Source organism: Cynocephalus volans, chromosome 11 (assembly GCF_027409185.1).
Source record: "Cynocephalus volans isolate mCynVol1 chromosome 11, mCynVol1.pri, whole genome shotgun sequence".
In the NCBI taxonomy this organism is placed as follows: Eukaryota; Metazoa; Chordata; class Mammalia; order Dermoptera; family Cynocephalidae; genus Cynocephalus; species Cynocephalus volans.
The window spans coordinates 97,782,739-97,802,177 of NC_084470.1; the positions used below are offsets into that span (position 1 = coordinate 97,782,739).

General features: G+C 40.6%; 1 protein-coding gene and 1 pseudogene across 1 annotated transcript in view; one reads left to right on the forward strand and one right to left on the reverse strand.

Moving 5' to 3' along the window:
• Positions 1 to 19,439, reverse strand: part of RAB7A (RAB7A, member RAS oncogene family) — a 61,269-nt gene that overhangs the window by 7,152 nt on the left and 34,678 nt on the right. Inside the window, exons 2-3 of the mRNA XM_063114109.1 lie at positions 8,606 to 8,666; positions 6,786 to 6,912 (exon numbers count right to left, since the gene is read on the reverse strand). Of these exons, the coding sequence (XP_062970179.1) occupies positions 6,786 to 6,912; positions 8,606 to 8,658 (180 nt within the window). The 5' untranslated portion in view covers positions 8,659 to 8,666. The remainder of the gene's footprint in view (positions 1 to 6,785; positions 6,913 to 8,605; positions 8,667 to 19,439) is intronic.
• Positions 1,907 to 6,079, forward strand: LOC134390864 (small ribosomal subunit protein uS8-like; annotated as a pseudogene).

Below are 19,439 nucleotides of genomic sequence, written 5' to 3' on the forward strand. Positions count from 1 at the left end.
TGCAGCAACAGTGTGTGACCAGGTGGGGGCTGTGCCGCGCTCACCTTGGTGCTCTTCTGGTTTTCCAGCGTTCTACACTGAATATGTGAATTCAATGAACTCTGAATGGAAAAATAACTCTTTTCTCCTACAAGGTGACTAAGTTGTAGGGGTAATCAAGAACTGGGTCAAACAGTAAGTCAAGTAGAAACTGACAATTACTCCTACAAAGAGAAAGTAGAAAAGAAAGTTGCAAAAACAGAACTCAAATCTAGGCTTGGACAAAGTAAAAAAAAAAAAAAAAAAAAGTTCCTATCAGGGAAATAACACCGTTATTATGCAAACATTTGGAAAATAAGCAAAAGCATAAACAAAAAAACACACCTGGCCTCCTGCCTCATGGGGCCCTCATGAGCTCCCATCTTGCTCCATGTTGTGGGGTATTCTGCAACTAAAACCTCAGAGCGCACATCACTCTCCATGACTCTCACATCCCTCCTCTCCGCCCCGCAAACCACCACAGCACTCCGTCCGCCAACAGCTCACAGCTTTACTGCTGCCCAACAAACTTGGAAAATAAACTCAGTGAACCACTTGTTCCTGTTTATAGAAAAATAATGCTGCCAATTTTCCATAATTATAAATAACTCAGCAAGGAATATTAGCATGTAGAGCATTTTCTGTAATTCAAGTGGCTTCTTTCAGATAAGACTCCCCAAAGTGAAATTACATAAGAAATGTTACTCTTAGGTGTAATAAACTCAAATACACAGAGAAGGCAAAATAATGAATTAAAAGAAAAGTTGAAAAACTGGGGGTTATTCCTAGCAAGTTTCCAAAATTAAGTCTGAACTTATAAAAATACAGTTCATACTTATTAATTAAAAAAATAAAGTACAGGGTTGGCCAGTTAGCTCAGTTGGTTAAACTGAGTGTTAATACCACCAAGGTCAAGGGTTCAGATCCCCATACCGGCCAGCAGCCAAAAAACAAAAAAAGTAGTCTTACGGTGATCTTTTTTTTTTTTTTAAAGAAGACTGATGAGGGGATCTTAACCCTTGGCTTGGTGGTATTAGCACTACACTCTCACAAGTGAGCTAACCAGCCATCCCTATACAGGGATCTGAACCCAGGGCCTTGGTGTTATCAGCACCACAATCTCCCAAGTGAGCCAAGGGCCGACCCCTTATGGCGATCTTTTAAATTTTTTTAATATTTTAATTATTTTATTTTCTACACTCAAAATTATAAGCATATATCTATCTACCCACTACTCTCATGTGACAAATATATATAATATATACATTTTCTTTTTCAAAAAGATGACCGGTAAGGGGGTCTTAACCCTTGGCTTGGTGTTGTCAGCACCACGCTCAGCCAGTGAGCTAACCAGCCATCCCTATATAGGGATCCGAACCCGTGGCCTTGGTGTTAGCAGCACCACGCTCTCCCGAGTGAGCCACCGGCTGGCCCAACAAATATATATTTATGTATTTTTTGTGGTTGGCTGGTATGGGGATCTGAACCCTTGACCTTGGTTTTCCGACACCACGCTCTAACCAACTGAGCTAATTGGGCCAGCCCTAATGTGACAAATGTTAACACTGCCTTTTTCATACCAGTTAAAAAAAAAAAAGGAGTAGAGTTAACCTTTCCCCATAGCATTCTTTCTTTCCTTCCTCCCCAGAAGTAAATGACACCTGAAGAAATACCTTACATAAATACTCACAGTATCATCCTGTACATCTTTTCACAACCTACTTTTTTTCATTTTCCAAAGTTAACACTACTCCATTGCTTTCCTACACTTCACTTGATTTCCCTGGAAATCTGAGTTCCTTGCAGTGTTTCACTACCACATGCAAGGCTGCAATGTGCATGCTTATCACGCTTCTCTCCGTGTGCCCACATACCTAGACACAGAACCATGAGACTGCAAGGTGAGTGCATGCCCAACACTGGGAAGCAGAATGGCAGTCTCGATTAAAAAGGCTGCCTAACACACTCCCACCATCAACCAAAGCATGCTCTGCTCCTGTATTACAGCCCAAACTTGATTCTGGCAGCCTTTTATACCTGCAGTTCCCTGAAATCAAGCCACCGCCATCAAGGCTGCTAATGTGAGTTGCCTCCTGATATCTTTTGCCGGTTTATCTATCTGTCGTTTGGACACTATTATGCATTACCAACATTTTCTCCTGCTCTATGGCTTGCTCTTGTTATTTGGGAATCTTGTTATTCACATGTTTAATTTAATGTGGCCTACTATCAATCTTCAACCATTTATGGTTTGTGCTTTCTCTGTTTTAAATGCCAAAGGTCAAAATGTCCTCTATTTTCATTTTCAAAGTTTTCACTGCATTTTTTCCACTTTTGGGTCCTGACTCCTCTGGCTACCCCTCAGTGAATGGAAAGGCCTGTCCCAGCCCCGTTTACTACACAGCTCTTCCTTCCCTGCTGTTCCACCTTACTCCCAGCCAGGTGAGCCCTGTGTCTGTGTCCTCTGTTCCCGTGGTCTGTCTGTCTATATCTGTGTCGATATTACTGTTTAAATTACTATGGCTTCATGATAATTTCCCCTTACATTTTTCATGCATCCTTGATTCTTTCTATTACTTAATACTAATCAATTTCTAGCTTCTTTCTGAACAATATCAGAAACTTAAAAAAGACAACAGTCACTAATCTTCCCCTACAAACTAAATTACATAGTTCCAATCCTGGTTTCTGTAATACGGTAGCAGTTTGGAAGTTACCTACTCTTCATATTAGAGTCATTATTGTAAACACAGATACATGCATACTGTTAAAGTTTACTTCCAATCGCAGACCTTTCTACATGAAAGCACTTTCCTTCTGCCTGAGGTATATATCCTCTAGAACTTCTGCTCCTTTCAAGCTTTTAGGTCTTTTTTTTTCCCCCAAGTTCCATTATAATTCATGTAGATTTCTTTTTTTTTTTTAGAAACTGATATTTATTTTTCATGTAGATTTCTTTTTATTCATCCGTCTTGGAATTTGGGCTTCTCTTCCTGAATCTGTGAATGGTGCTACATGAGTTCTCGAAAATTCTTAGCAAATATTATCTTTGATCTATTCCCTCTATACTTCTTTATTCCTTCTCAGAAGCTGATTAAAAGTAAGTCCAACTTCTTGTTTTCAATCTTGTTTTTACATCTCTTTCATATTTCCCACCATTTTTCTTTCTTCCAGCCCTTTTCTGGTGTGTCCAATCTGCTGCTAAAACCATTCTCTGAATTTCCAAGTTTTGGTTATTGTACTTCATTTTTAGAGGCTGTATTACTTGTCTTTTTCTCACCAAATCTACATCACCTGTTTACTTATTTATTTTTAAAAAGATGACCAGTGAGGGGATCTTAACCCTTGACTTGGTGTTATCAGCACCACACTCTCTCAAGTGAGCCACGGGCCAGCCTTCTGTTTAGTTTCTTCTCTGCAGATATAGGATTGCCTTTTCTAAAAAAACCAAAAACTTTACTGAGCCATGATTGACATACAAAAAGCTGTACACAACTAATGCATACTATTTGAGGAGTTTGGAGATATGTACATACTGTGAAACCATTACCACAGTCTGTGCCATAAACCTATCCTTCAGAAATATTCCTCCTTCCCTCATTATTATTATTATTATTTGTGATAAGAACACTTAATGTAAGATTCACCCTCTTAGCAAATTCTTAAGTATTTGATACAGTATTGTTAAATCGTAACTGTGCTACACAGATCTCTAGGATTTATTCATTTTATATAAATGAAACTCTACCCTCCTTATTTTTCTAAATATAAAAACACTCTGGAATTAGCAGGGAGGTTTCCATTGGTTCTTTCTCATACCTTGTTTTCTTATTTTGACTATCTTTTACTATAAGCTGCTAAAGATTTGAAAAATACACGGGGATTCCACAGATCTAGGATAATAATGCCTTTGTCCAGATATGCTGCTTTTCATTTGCTTCTAATCTTTGAACTGGCTGCAAAAGCACTGGGGCCAGCCTTTCATTTCTGCCTTTCAGGAACCTGTTGTCTTTTTCCACTCTTTCCAGACTCCACCCAGTGCCCTGTGATTCTCCAGATGGGGTTTTCTCTGGGAGTGCAGCACTCCAGGGCTCCAGCTGAGTAGGGGCAGGGGGGCTCTACTATAATGGCCCCTGACCCCACAGGGCTGGGTTCTGACTTCTGAACTCCTCTGCCCACGTGGTTATCAAAACCACAGCTCAGTTCAACAAGTTGTTTCTCCTGGAACAGGAGGTAACTTTGAGTCCTGCTGGTGCACACACAGAATCTTCCAAAGTGCTTTACTCCAGCACCCTGAAGTTACTCCACTCCCTACTGCCTTCTGCTGGGAACTCGTCAGTCTCACTGTTGCTCCACTGTAAGTCACCTGTCTTTTCTCTCTAGCTACTTGTATGACTTTGTTTTTTCAGGCTTCTGCAATTTTATTTATTTATTTATTTATTTATTTTTATTTAATTTTATTTCAGGCTTCTGCAATTTTAAGTTATCTTTTAGAAACTTGCTCAGCTCTTACAGTTTACTGTTTTCTTCAGCTGTTTAATCTAGTTTAAACTGTTCATTTAGTTTATTTCAATATAATTTTTTCACTTCTTGAAGTTCTAAACTTTCCATATCCTCATTTTTTATAGTGTTCTTTTCCATTATGGTTTCTATTCCTTTTTAAAAAATCTCCAGTCATTGTGAACATTTCTTGTGGCACGTTATTTCCTCATGTGTCCATGAGCTTATCTTCTCTCCTAAGGTTCCAAGTGTCTCTGTACAGAGTGGTCTTACCTTTGTTTTTGCCAGGAGTGACAGGTTTATGTTCAATTCTTCAAGACAAAGATTTCTGTACCATGTAGAAGATAAACTTAGAATCCTCACATGTGGATTGTTGGACTGAGATTCTCCAACATGGAGGCAAAGCTCCAAACCTATACACCAGAAACAAGCTTTGCCACTTCCTTGGGCTGCAGTTTTCCGGTCCTGCTTTTATATCCTTCCAAGATCCGGGTGTGTGTGTGTGCGTGTGTGTGTGGTGTGTGTGCGCGCGCGTGTGTGTATGTAACAGGACTCTCAGCTCCCCTACCTTGTTCATTCATATCTCCTGCCCCTGCATGACTGATAGCTTCAGTTCCTTCTGTTCCTGTAATCTGGAAGTTTCCTTTTCTTGCAAGCTTGGCTTATTTAAACTTCAGTGATATCTGGAAATTCTCTAGGCATATGTGTAGGTGAGGTGGGGAGCAGAGACCCACATTAGCACTGCCCTAGAAGTGTAAGTCAATTAAGTGGTGAGAGTCCTCATCCTCTAGGAGCCACAGCTTGAGGTCAACATGTGTAAAAACTTCTACCATTAACCTATATCATCCACACATTTCAACGAGCCCCTACTGTTCGCTAGGTTCTTGCTACAACTACAGTGGGATAAGGATTGCATTTGCCTCTAGAGCTTAGTCTCCTGGGGACGTCAAGTACGTAATACAGGAAGGAACAACTGCCGTGGAGGTAGGAGTTTTAAGAGACAACATCTGAGACTTCAGGATGGGTGTGGATGTGACAAAAGGGCCTTGTGGGAAGTACAGACACAAGCAAGACAGGCTTGTAAGAGCAGCACATGACTTAGAGGGACTGGCCGTAGACAAAAAAGCAAACAACAGCTCTTTCTGCCATCTTTCTTTGCCACCATAACAGTGCCCACGTAGGTGCTGGCTGATGCTCTCAACAGCACCGACAATGCTGAAAAGAGAGGCAAAAATGTCAGGTTCTTATCAGGCTGTGCCCCAAAGTTATGGTCCAGTTTCTAACTGTGATGATGAAGAACGGTTACACTGGCGAATTTCAAATCACTGATGATCACAGAGCTGGGAATATTACTGTGAACCTCACAGGCAGGTTCAAAAAATGCAGAGTAACTGGCCCCAGGTTTAATGTGCAATGCAAATATCTAGAAAAATGGCAGAATAATCTGCTCCCATCCCATCAGTTTGATTCCATTGTACTGACAACAGCTGCTGGCATCATGGACCACAAAGAAGCAAGGTGGAAACACACAAGAAGGAAAATCCTGGGATTCTTTTTCTAGGGATGTAACACATATATACAAATAAAGTACCTCAATGGAACAAAAAAAAAAAAGCAAGTAATAGATATAGCCAGAATGTAAAGGCTTTCAGAAAGCCATTCGAAGGAATGTATACCTGAACTGCTGAAAGGGAAACCCTTGAAAGATTAAGCTGATACAACCAAAAAAACAGATTGGCTTGACAGAAACACAACTTCTGAGGCTATAGATTGGGTAGATTAAAAAAAGTCAGAAAAATAAGTAAACGATTTTAATGGCTGCTATAAAAACCTAGAAGACAAACAAAGATTTCTGACCTTAAAGCACTGGGCAAGGACGTTAAGAAAGGGACGAGTTAGACATTTTGGAGACACAAAACAGGGACCTGCAGGTTGTCAAATTTAGCAAAAACCAAAACCCAAAATAAATAAAAAAAAGGAAGTCCTATTAAATTTGAACTTCACAAAAACCATGAAGAATTTTTAGCTTGCCTTATCATTCAATATTTGAGACAGACATACATTAAAAAATTATTTGCTATTTATCTGAAATTCAAATTTAACTGGGTGTCTTACATTTTACCTGGCAATCCTACTGGTAGCCAATTATCCACAATCATAATAATAGGATTTGAAGAACAGGGAAAGAAAATGCCCAGGCATAAAAAAGGGGTTACAACTAAAGGAGCTAACAAGGCTGGGTTTGCACAGCCAAGGTGTGTGCTCACCTGCATTGTGACTAGTCTGTCATCCACCATCACCTCCTTGGTCAGAAAGTCAGCTCCTATTGTGGCTTTGTACTGATTACTAAATTTCTTGTTCACATACTGGTTCATGAGCGATGTCTTACCGACTCTGAAATTGGAGAAAAACCACAAGTGTAAGTCAAATAGGATGGGACTGAAACCAACTCTGATTCTTGCAAGATTTTTTTTTTTTTTTGCAGCTGGCCAGTACGAACCAAACCCTTGACCTTGGTTTTACAAGGCTGTGCTCTAACCAATGATACCTGCAGCTTTAAAAGGAATTTGGATGTCTTGAAGGAGAAAGGAACTCCCCTCATAACAGAGGACAAGGCCAGCAAGCCTCCCAGCATGACACATTTGAAGTTTTGTGCTTTCTCCTTGGATAAAAATATAGGGTACAGATGTGGCCAGACAATGAAAAGCTGCTTATAAGCTCTGGTATAGGCATCTCACATGGTAGAACCTAGTATTATTTTTTCCATTCTAGAAGGATGCCAGCAAATATACTCCTTCTAAAAGAAGATTCAGTAATAAGATCGCTCTACTATTCCAAAAATATCAACGGCAGTCTCGAATATTTCTCCATTTAGTGGTTGCTATTCAGCTTGATGAAGTAATAGCAGGAGGAAATCATTGGCTTCAAGCAGACAAATATGCCACTCAGTCAACTTACTGCTTCAACATTTAAAATCTGAAGCACAGAAAGCACCTACATGTCACCAAACCAGAATCTACCTCAAAGTATGCTCCTCCAAAGGTATTTTTCAGTAAGAAAACTCAGCAAGAGACAATGTGAATTTTCTGTGATGAGGTTCAGGCAGGCTAAGGATAATGCAAAAGCCTTCCCCATAGCGAATAATATCACCTTCCTTTCCCACAAAGAAACATGCTTATTTCCATATGAGAGGACCTGGAAGTGCACATGCAGCCTAAGGCAGTGCTCTCTAGCCCAGACCACCTGAACTAGAATTTCCAGGTGAGAAGTGGTAAAATCTGCAATCAAACAAGGGCCTGGCAAGTTTGGGTAATGCATGCCTAAAAGCAAATCTTTCAATCTTGACAGGACACCAAAGAGGGGTGGGGAGCAGCAGAGAGGGGCAGCAGAGAGCCACACCGAGGCCCTACCCTGCTGGCCTGGGGCTTGGCAAGTGTTAGCTTATAAAAGGTGCCTCAGGTGATTCAAATAAGCCAGCCAAGATAGAAAAATCACTGGCTTTTCTTAAAGGAAGGACAGGGAACTTTGGAATAAAGAGGCTCACCCTCATTTATTATTGTTGTTTTAAAAAATACGTAAGCCTCCAATGACTCAAAGCTTTCATGGGTCACTTCAGATGCCAAGTCTGAAAAGCCTACCACAGAATCTTAAGAGTCCGAAAGAGTTAGTTACACGGTTAGTGGCAGATCTAAAATCAGAAGCCAGTGCCCCTACCCCAGGCTTTTTTGCATACAGGCCTGAAACAGGCATAGCAGGAGGCCACTGCACAGTGCACTCAAGACCCACACTGGTAGGTAGGATGCCATTGTCAACAGATCTATATAAGCAGGGCTCCCTAGTCTGGCCAGCTTAGAGAAAAAGGGTTCCATGAAAATGGCCATCATCACATAAGTCCAAACAGCCACCCCTTGCCTCCCAAATCATGCTAAAAATCAGGGCAGGAAGGGATCATGCAAATTTCAGCAGTGCTCCAGATCACAGGAGACATAAGGCCCTGCACTGCTGCTGTGAGAGCAGGAAGTGGCAGCATGGAGGTGTGGGCTCCGCCAATACCATCTGTCAGCTCAAATTCATGAGAAACACTTACCCAGAATCTCCCAGGATGATAACCTTCAGCAACACTTTCTTCCTAGAGGTCATCCTTCAAACTAAAGGAGGAAAGGAGAAAGCACTGTGAGTGTGATGTCAACACCGAGGCAGAATGCCTCCTCCGGCACAAACCACAAACGTCTAAGCAGCCCCAAGAGGACCAGGACCTAAGCCTTCCTGCTGGTTACTTCCCTACCACCCAGGGGTCCCTGGTAAAGAAGAGTATCAGTCATCAGAACTATGGACCCAAAAGCTAGGCAAAACATAACATATTCTCTTGCTTAGGTGCTGGATCAACTTGTTGGTTCTGGAATTTGGATTAATGCTCCCAACAGCTCAGGTCACTGCTTAAATATCACTTTCTCAGAGGGGTGACCACTTTATTTAAAGTACCACCCCCTCCCTATTTGCTCTCTATCTCCTTACTCCCCTTTATTCTTCAGAGCACTTATCACTACTTGACATTTTTGTGGATCGTATTTGTCTGTCTTTTAATAATCTCCATGAAGACAGCTTTATTTCCTACTATGTACTCCATGCCAAGTAGAGAATTATCATCAAACGTTGGGTTAGTGTGTGAACAATACTTGGGTTTACAGCTCTAGAGACCATCTTTTTCCAGAAAACCTTTCAGGCAGGCTTGCCTATCCCTGACGAGACAATATGTAAAGCACCTGATCTTTGCTCACCTCTCTTCCAGTGCCTGCACAGTCTTTTCACTTAAGACAGGGCTTCTGTTTGAATTACCTCTCGGTTGTCACAGCCTGACTCTGTGACTCTCAGAACATGAGCAGGTCTCAGAAAACTACTTAATTTCACCTTTAACCAGCTACCTTCTTGAAGGCTAAGGCTGACAGTAGTGCCTGCAGTGGGAGGGACTTAAGTGTGCAAATATTGAACCCAGACTACATGGATTTTTATTCTGGTTTTGCCGCTTATTAATTAGCTTCATAACCTTCAGCAAGTTATTTAATTTCTCTGTTGGGATAGGGATACAGAGATCATAGTTCTTGCGTCCTAAGGATGCTGTGAAGACTGAATGAGTAAAACACTCGGGACAGTGACTAGAATATAGTAAGTTGTTAGTAAACACGGCCTGTTACCATTTTAATGTGTGCCAAACACAAGATGGATAAATAACAGAATCACAAGGTCCGAAAGGCAAAGAGAAGCAGTAGGTCACAGCGCCTAGGCAAGGTAATCTCCAGATGCCCGCCATTGTTCTCTTTCTCAACAGGTATACTGCACTGATGACCACAGGCTAAAAGTAAATTAGATTTGACTACTTTCCCATAGGATAAGATTAGCCAACGAGCCCTGTGTTCTTGAAAGTGACTATTTTCCATGGCTTCAGAGTCTATTTCTGTCTCTGGCTAAGGAACAGTGTAGGAGTTGGAGCCAGACCAGAAGACAGTTTGCTAGGCACTACCCCAGGCCCATGACCTACTCCGAGGGTCAAGCTACTCACTGCCCAAAGCCTCATGCCCATGGCTGGACTACCAAGACACCATATCTCAGCCCACCAGAATTCGTCTAGAAAGCTCCTACTTGTGCTAATTAGGGGAAGTATATGAAGAGCTGGAGTTCTGAACACTTGTTTCCTTCCGTCTTCCATCATATTTAGGATTTTTAAGATCAGCTACGAGAGGTACACCCCAAACCATCCATTGTATGTGGAGCACCCCATCCCTTGCCTTCCTGCCAGGGACTGGCTGGTTGGTTGGCTCAGCTGCTTTGAAAAAAAAAAAAGTCCCTCCTTTCCTCCCCCCGCCAAAACAGTAATGTAGTAATGACAAGGGACTTGCTCTAACAGTCTTATTAAGTATGGTATAAAAAGAAAGTATTAACAGTGTGGGGCTGGAACAGGACTAACTGGATCAGTGACACTCCAGACGCCAACAATTTAGACAAATATTGTATTCTAAAATTCCGTGGCAAAAGATGAACAATTCACTAAATGGTGAGAGCCAGAAAAACTCTGGTGAGAATTAAGATCCCTACACATCATCTTCCAAAAAGAGATTCCCAGAGGAGTAAAGATTTAAATGTGAAGATGGTTATACATAAAGCTGAAAGGGGTAGACACAAATATTAGCAAGTTTTTCTGGGTGACGGGATCACAAGTGGCTCTGTCTCCTTATACTTACTGTGACTTTGAGAGAGGCATATCACCTTTGCCCTCAAAAAGCTATCTCCATTTTGGAGAAAAAAATGTTAATCTGATGATTTTTTCAAATACGTCTTCTGATTACACAAACCTTCCTTATTCATCATGGAAGACAAACCACATGTGAGTGTAGATGGTCATCTTCACTCAGGGCTCGCCGGGCATTTAAGAGTTGTTGCAACAGTATTCAACAGCTGACCCAAAGTAATCCCACATCTGTTTATACCAGGATATTGATAGCTTTAAGTTGGCAAAAGTTAAGGGCTATATTTTTCTACTTAATGTTCTCCAGAATCAAGAATGGGACTTGTTTCTAGAAAAGAGCTAAGAAAACACAAAACAAACTCAAACACAACTTGCCACAAGAAGCTGCCCAAGCAGAGGTGGCTTCAAACCGTCCACTGGCAACTTCTGCTTCTGTTAACCCATTCCCATCACCACCTTCATGGACTCTGAGGAATGAAATTATTTTTTTACATCCTACAAAGTTTGAAATTTCTAACTGGAAAACTGTTCGCTAAAGCACACCACTTTCTCTTGTGGGATAATGTGCAGCAGGCAGAGTAGAAAGGAAAAACTTTAGATAACATCCATTACCTATTTACATACGAATATCCTCTAAAACCTTTCTAGAATAAGGTTTATTCAGAACACATTTCCTTCCTTCTGCTATCAAACCAAATCCCATCAGTGTGCTTTGGAAGGAGTTCCTCGGGAGAATGTTCATTTTTTGGAATGAACATCAACAGTATTCCATATACTGAAAAAATTCTTTCTTTCAAGTACAACGTTTCTCATGTAATAAATCAAAAGCTAGAATTTTCCTCCAATAGTCTGGAGTTATCATCTCCATATCTGAAGCAGAGAAGCCACTGGCCATATAGGCAAACAGAATAAGCAAACACCAGTGACTAAAAAGGTCAGGGACAATACTGTTCAAGGGTCTGGTTGGGCAGGGGTCAGTGCAGTCAGAAAGGGGTGCATAAGGAAGGGCATGAGAACAAAGAACTGGCATGGTAAAAATGAGAACGGCAGGAAGAGGCAGCAAGGTGGGGTGCAGTGGACAACTTCAAAGTTGGAATTCATGGAGGTAGAAAAATTGCGTGATGACCAGAAATGCACTCAAGTGGAGGTAAAGGCTCAATGTGCAGGTGAAGGTTCCATGGCTTTGCAGTGTCAAGGAAGTGAAAGCACAGTGTCCACAAAGCCATCGAGACAACAGTGTAAAATGCAGGGAATGAAACTGAAGCTGGTGTTATCATGTCCAGAGTCAAACAGCAATGAAGTGGCAGTGCTGGTATTATCAGGCACGTCAGTGCAGGCCCCAACAGGCCATTCTGCAATACCAGCTCTCACCACAAAGAGCATTTTGGTGCACAAGGGCTGGGGCTTTAAAAAAGTCCTGGACCTCTGGCGACCAAGGCACACACACCAGGTTTGGAAACCACAGCCTACAACTACTGTTCTGATTTACATGTGTCTGATACAAGATTGTAACGATGGCACCAGATATGTGAACAAATGCTAGAGGTTCAACAAGGCCAAGACACTCAAATCAATCAATGCTCTACAGTTCATTGACATTTTTACCTGCTTGGTGTTTCCAAGTTGCTAGGCTCCTGCATACCCACCCACCCCACACTAAATAAAGCATGGAACTGCAGATAATTCAGGAAGGTACAAATGAATGAAACAAAGACAAAAAGTACTGACAACTCCATCTCCTACAGGCAACAACTGTTACTATAAGGCATGTGTCCTCCCAATTTTTCTTCAAATGGCTGAGATTATACTGTGCACAACTCTGCATCCTGTTTTTTTTTTCTATATTATCTTCCCATGTTATCAAGATTAAGATTACATGATAGTCGGTATATGGATAATCCCAATCCTTCTCTTCCCTTGATGTTAAGCACACGGTTGTTTTCAATTATGATGAGATGAGCCAATGTATATAAGTCTATAATCTGATCAAACTCACAAATGTGATTAACTCAGCTAAATAATATGAATATATTAAAGGTCCTTGAAAGGTACTGACATACTATTTTCCAGGGAAGCTGCTTTTCACCCTCACCAGCAGTGTACTAGTATTCCCATTTCACCACACCCCAGCTACCATGAGCAAAAATTGTTAATCTGATAGCCAGAGAAGAGGGTCACTTGCATTTCTTGGATCAGCAGAGTACATTTCAACCATTTATCTCTCAGTTTGCTGATGGGCTTTGTGAATTTACCTACTAAAATATGATTTATTGTGTACATGATCGAAATATAGCACTGGGAAGGAAGCACCATGGGAACACGGATTTCAGAAGTAGCAGGCTTCTGAGCAGATTCGTAATCCTTTCTAAACTTTAACCACATCAAGGTCAAGGTTTGGATTCCTGTACCAGCCAACTGTCAAAAAATAAATAAAAAACAAAAACAAACAAAACAAAAAACCCCCAAAACTTTAACCAGCATGAAACACTCATGTCTTTCCCCATCTGTTTTCTTCCAAGACTCTATGCTCTGTACCTGACTATGAGAGAAGGCCCAGCAGTCATCCTGCCCTCAAAACTGATGGACTTCAGGGGTCACAGTAAAGTAGGCAAGCAACATTTGCTTATAAGGTTTTGGAGAAGGTCACAGGGAGAGACCAAAAAGGCAGCTGAAGTCACACGATACTACTGCACTGGTCATCAAGCTGAACAGTAGTGTCTGTTGTTGACAGATCTTTTTAACTTTCCAAATTGAGTATTAGAGGGTAAATAAAACTAATGCCATTTTGTGTCCCACCCACCATGCTGACTCCTGTTGAGCCTCATTCCTTTGTTTAATCAACCAGTTATACATCAACCTTAAAGCAAATGTAAAGGAAACATAAATTTCGGAGAGTGAATGATTTATTACTACAGATGGTGTCAGTGGTCTCAGCACTAACATCACAAGACTTCCTGACTTATGGAGCACAAGACACCTGGCAAATTATGTTATCAACTTATTTTTCTTAACCTGTTTCCTTGAAGTTATTCTTAGTAACAGATCTTTTGCTATACAAATGTTGCATATAGACAGCGAGAGCTCTCATTTGCTGTAGACATCTGATTCTTTGCTGCATGCAACATTCCGGTATGTAAGTCACCCCTGTAATAAATATCTTCATATATCTTATTGATTTGCCTGCTTTCTTCTTCAGTCTCAAAGTACTTTCTCAATTTGAAAGGCATTATACTTTAATCCCCTCCTCGCACACTGAGGAATCAAATTAGGGCCTAAACAGGACTACAGCCCATGAAACAAAAAGAAATTACCACCACTGAACATGCTCTATGCCAGGCACTGTACTATGGGCACTCTACAGCAGACTTTACTGAGGTAATTCATTTAATCCTCACAACAAAGCCTACAAGGTAGACACTAGAAATTCCCATTTAACAGATGAAGAAATGAAAGCTCACAGGTGGTCAATGGGTTTCTAAAAATACTCAGATGTGAGACTGGAACCTGGAATTCATTACAAAGTCCTTTATCTCAGTCAATACAATGGGCTGATCACCAAGATCAAAAATGCATTTCATGCTTTAGAATAATCCAGAGCATGAGCTGAAGTGCACCAATTAGACTGGTGTGAGTTGATAATAGGCAGATCAACAAGTGCAGGGGGATTCATAACACCATTTCCACTACTCTTGTACATATTTGAAATTTCCATAATAAAAATTTTAAATGTAACTTATACTTTTAACAAAATAGGAATATTTGTTAAGAAAAATTAAGAATGTATAAATTTATTTTCAGTAATAAAAATACTTTGACAAACTTCTATGGTAAACTTATCCCAGATTAAGGTTTGATAATCATCTTTTGCTATCTCTGACAATCAGCTTCTGGTTAGAAGACAAGAGAGACAGTTTTGCTGCCACAGAAATCTGAGGTTAGAGATATCCAGCATATACCTTCTAAACAGGAGGCCTAAATTAAAAGTTATATTAATGGTTTTGATAAGCACAGGTAATTTCTTCTAAGATCAGTTAGAGAATGGGAGAAAGAGATAATATAAGTATAAATTTGGATTCCCACCCCAGAGGAGCTTAAGATGGAAAGAGAAAAGTCAGAACAAGAGCAGATTTTTCAACAAATGATAGCACTCAGCCAATTCCAGTTCCAATGGCCAAAAGGCACTGCCAAAGGGTTGTTAAATAGCAGGACCATAGTAATGACCATAAAATGTCATTAGGTAAATAAAAAGCCAGTACCTACAAACCCGGAGTTTTTGTAAAAGGAAGTTATGTTGGTTGCAGAAAGTAGGTTTGCTTGATGAGCACAAGGAACAAAGATAACAAATAAGTGAGGGAACACTAAGGCCCAAGTTCAAACAGCCATATTGTTTGTCTCCAGGCTGAGGATTTTTATCTATATCACCTCACCTGGAGAAGCATGAAGGTTAAGACAACTTAGCACTATATATGGGTTAGTTTAAGGGTGTTAAGTATATCCTTTGGCTGTGGGGTTGAAGAGTGGCCACTGGAACAGCCCAAGGGTTAGCAAATACAGGAAATACTGTATTACAGGGAAGAGAAAAAGCGGCAGGAGCATGACAGACTGGCTTGAGTTGAATATAAAAATGGCTTAAAAGTTCTAAGCCCAGGGAAGAGGCAAAAGAAACAGCATCAATAAACAATGAAAAGCTACAGAATTAAAATTGAAGTCATAATTTCAAACAGTAGCAAAAATGCCCCACTGATCAAAAAAATGGGAAAGGCAAACTGGACATGTTTGGAAATCTCATGATCAGATGGTACAGGAACCAAATAGAGGTACAAGAAAGTGAAGGAGGGAAAATGTAGGAGGCCACAGCCATACACTTCCAGGAACACCAAGAGGAAGGGACAAAAGCCTCCAGAGAGGCAGGAGAGAAAAGAACACAGTCTGGTGAAGAGGAAGGAACAGGAGGGGTGGACGGCTTTGGCCAAGCCATTTCTGTGAAATAATGAAGTCACTTTGGGGGAGCTCAGGACCGACTGGAAGGCAGAAATTAGCAAGTGGTCAGGATGATCACATCTACCTCTGAATGCACAACAGGTGTTTTGGCAATTTAGCCACCTGTACCTTTTAACTAGCCTTTGCCTTGTTTGTGTTGCTCAAAACTCTCCCAAGTCACCTCCTGGCCTCAAGCACCTCCCATGCCCTGCCACTGGCCAATCCCTAATTTTCTCTCATTCAACACAAATGTTTCAGAATAATGCTAAATACCCTAGGTCTAGGTTCTGTACTCCAATGGCACCAGGGTTTGTCTGTAGCTGTTTCCTCCCCGCCATCCCCCTTTCAGGTTAAATTCTGCCTTCACCGAGAAGCCTCTTCTGACCTCCACAGTGCTCAAAACAGACTCAAACCTTCCTGGATGATTCACAAAGCCCATCAGCAAACTGAGAGATAAATGGTTGAAATGTACTCTGCTGATCCAAGAAATGCAAGTGACCCTCTTCTCTGGCTATCTGATTAACAATTTTTGCTCATGGTAGCTGGGGTGTGGTGAAATGGGAATACTAGTACACTGCTGGTGAGGGTGAAAAGCAGCTGCCCTGGAAAATAGTATGTCAGTACCTTTCAAGGACCTTTAATATATTCATATTATTTAGCTGAGTTAATGGAATGTGAATCATCCCTTTGTTCAGCAGATCTATGCTGTAGACACTCCCCGTCCATCAGTCACTTAGTAGCCATCTGGGATCTAATCAACCGTCCCGGTATCACAGTGCTTGTGGTTCAAAGTAAACCTTATTCCGCTTAATAATGATCCCAACGTGCAAGAGTAGTGATGCTGGCATATTGTTATTATTCTTCTATTTATTATTATTGTTGTTAATCTTCTACTGTGCCTAAATTATAAGTTAAACTTTTATCAGAAATATGTACATACAGGAAAAGACATAGTGTAGTATACATTGGGTCTGTTGCTATCTTGTTGTTTTGGGCATCCCTGGGAGTCTTGGAACATATCCCCCAAGGATAAAGAGGGATTACTGTATATGAAAAATACTCAGTATAACTACTCATCAGGGAAATGCAAATTAAAACCACAGTGAGATATTACCTCGCACCTGTTAGAATATCTGTTATCAAAAAGATAAATGATAAGTGTGACAGAGGTTGTGGAGAAAAGGGAATCCTTGCACAATGATGATGGAAATATAAATTAATACAGCCATTATAGAAAACACTATGGAGGTTCCTCAAAAAATTAAAAATAGAACTACCATATGATCCAGCAATCCTGTTAATGGGTATATATCCAAAGAAAATGAAATCAGAGTGTTGAACAGATGTCTGCACTTCCATGTTCACTGCAGCACAATTCACAATAGTCAAGACATGAAATCAACGTAAGCATGGATCAATGGATGAACGGATAACGAAAATGTGGTATATATACACAGTGAAGTACTCTTCAGCCTTACAAAGGAAGGAAATTCTGTCATTTGCAACAACATGGATGAATGTTAAGTGAATAAGCCAGGCACAGAAAGACAAAGACAGCAGGACCTCACTTACGTGTGGGAGCTAAACAAGTCAAGTGCATAGAAGTGGAGAGTAGATGGTGGTTACCAGAGGCTGGAGATGGGTGGATTGGGGAGATATTGGTCAGAGAACACAAAATTTCAGGTAGACAAGAGGAATAAGCCCAATAGAACGGTTGTACATTATGGTGACTATTGTGAAAGCAACATGTACTTGAAAATTGCTAGGAGAGTAGATTTTGAGTGTTTTTACCACAAAAAAATAAATGCGTGAGGTAATATACAATGTTAAAATAGCTTGATATAGCCATTCTACAATGTATACATACACCAAAAACATAATGCTGCACACCATAAATATATAGTTTTTTTTTTTCTTTTGGTGGCTAGACAGTATGGGGACCCGAACCCTTGACTATGGTGTTATCAACACTGCACTCTAACCAACTGAGCTAACCGGCTAGCTCTGAATATACATAATTTTTACTGGTTAATTAAAAAAATACATTAACAAAAAAGAGCAGTTAGATTTATATCTCAAAACGATTTCTCCCTGTACAACATCCCACAGTAAAATAAACTGTCAGATAAATGATCTGTCTCCACACTTGGAATTGGTTTTTTGGGGGCAGCTGGCTGGTACAGCACCCCTGGAATTTTTTAAATGTCTAAAACAAGCATAACAAATAATGCTAAATGCAGGTCAGATGACAAAAACTCAACTCCTACCATCCATGGGATGCATGACCCAGAGTTCTCAAATAGGGAAGCCCAGACAATGTACTACAGCTCTGCCACAAAGAAAGGAGGAGAGAAGTGGAAGAGGCTGGGGATGTAACAGATTAAAGGGCAATGTGTCCTCTTCCCTTCTAGTGGAGGGGGGTGGAGACTACTGGAGGTTGACGACAGCCAGGCAGTCTACCAGTTTATCTTAACACAGCTGTGGCCAGAGGCCCGGCTACAGATGTCCAGGCTGCACTTGCTCCGCCTCTCCTCCCCAGTCTCCTGCTATTCTCTAATCAAAGGGCCCCAACCAGGGCTTTCCGTGCACAGTGGCTCAGTCCTCACATATTTAACTGGAGGGCAAAAGAAAGGCTGTCATTGGCTGCTGGGTCTCCAGCATATCCAAGAACCCTTCAGTTCAAAAGACAGTCCAGCTAGAAGACTGGTTTGTTTCTTCAGAAAGATGAACTTTAGTGCCATCACACCACCCCAATTACTCACCACTCCCCGCAACACACAAAGAATAAGATCGAAGAAATTAAAAACTTTGGCCATACAGCATTTATCTCTCTCTGACAGCAGAGGGGGTAGTTATCCCTAGGGGAAATGCGCGTTAGAGCAGCAAAATCTGACCTAACAGTGTAAGGGTCTACAGGCTTCTAAACTCTTAATTCTTTTTTCCAAATCAGACACTAGGAACGAAGGACAACTACTCCAAGTCTGACAATCTGTCACAAGGACTGAAGTTAATTTTGTGGTTATCATCCTCACCAGATACCCAGAGCATAAAACTCTTCCAAGTATATCAGCTTTCAAATATCACCAAAGTACACTAACAGATTAAGCCTAACATGTAAACACTAGGACTTAAATTCAAAAGCGCCCCATCAAAAACATTTTTAAACAAGAGTTTAAAAAGCTTATTATGAGCAAGAAAAAAAGAGGGAGAATAGTATTATTCTGTAAGGAAATTTGAAGTAAAAAAGACATGGAATGTCTCCAATGAGAAATTATGAATTATTTTGATTTAGACTTTGGAGCATGCCCTTCTGGGTTATTTGATTCTAGCCCGTCATTGCCCTTGAGAAACTACAAGTTATACAAAACTGATGGAAATGCAAGTGATTCGTCTATGGATATATAAATGAATTCCGTCAGGATAATCTTCCCCTGTGGAAAAGCCGGTTTTGTGTTCATTTCTACAGTACTGATCTATAAGCATGTCTGTTCTTCGTTTTTTTTTTTTTTTTTTGTATTCGGTTTTTTGAACTGGTTGTAACTTTTTTTTTCTGCTTCCCTCATTTAATAAGATAAAATCTTTGACATGTTCATTTAATATTTAAATGAGTCATGGTCTTACCGTTTTTGAAAATGTATCTTTTAACAATACTCATCACCTAGATTTAACAACTAACATTTCCCAAGTTTTAAGTGCATTT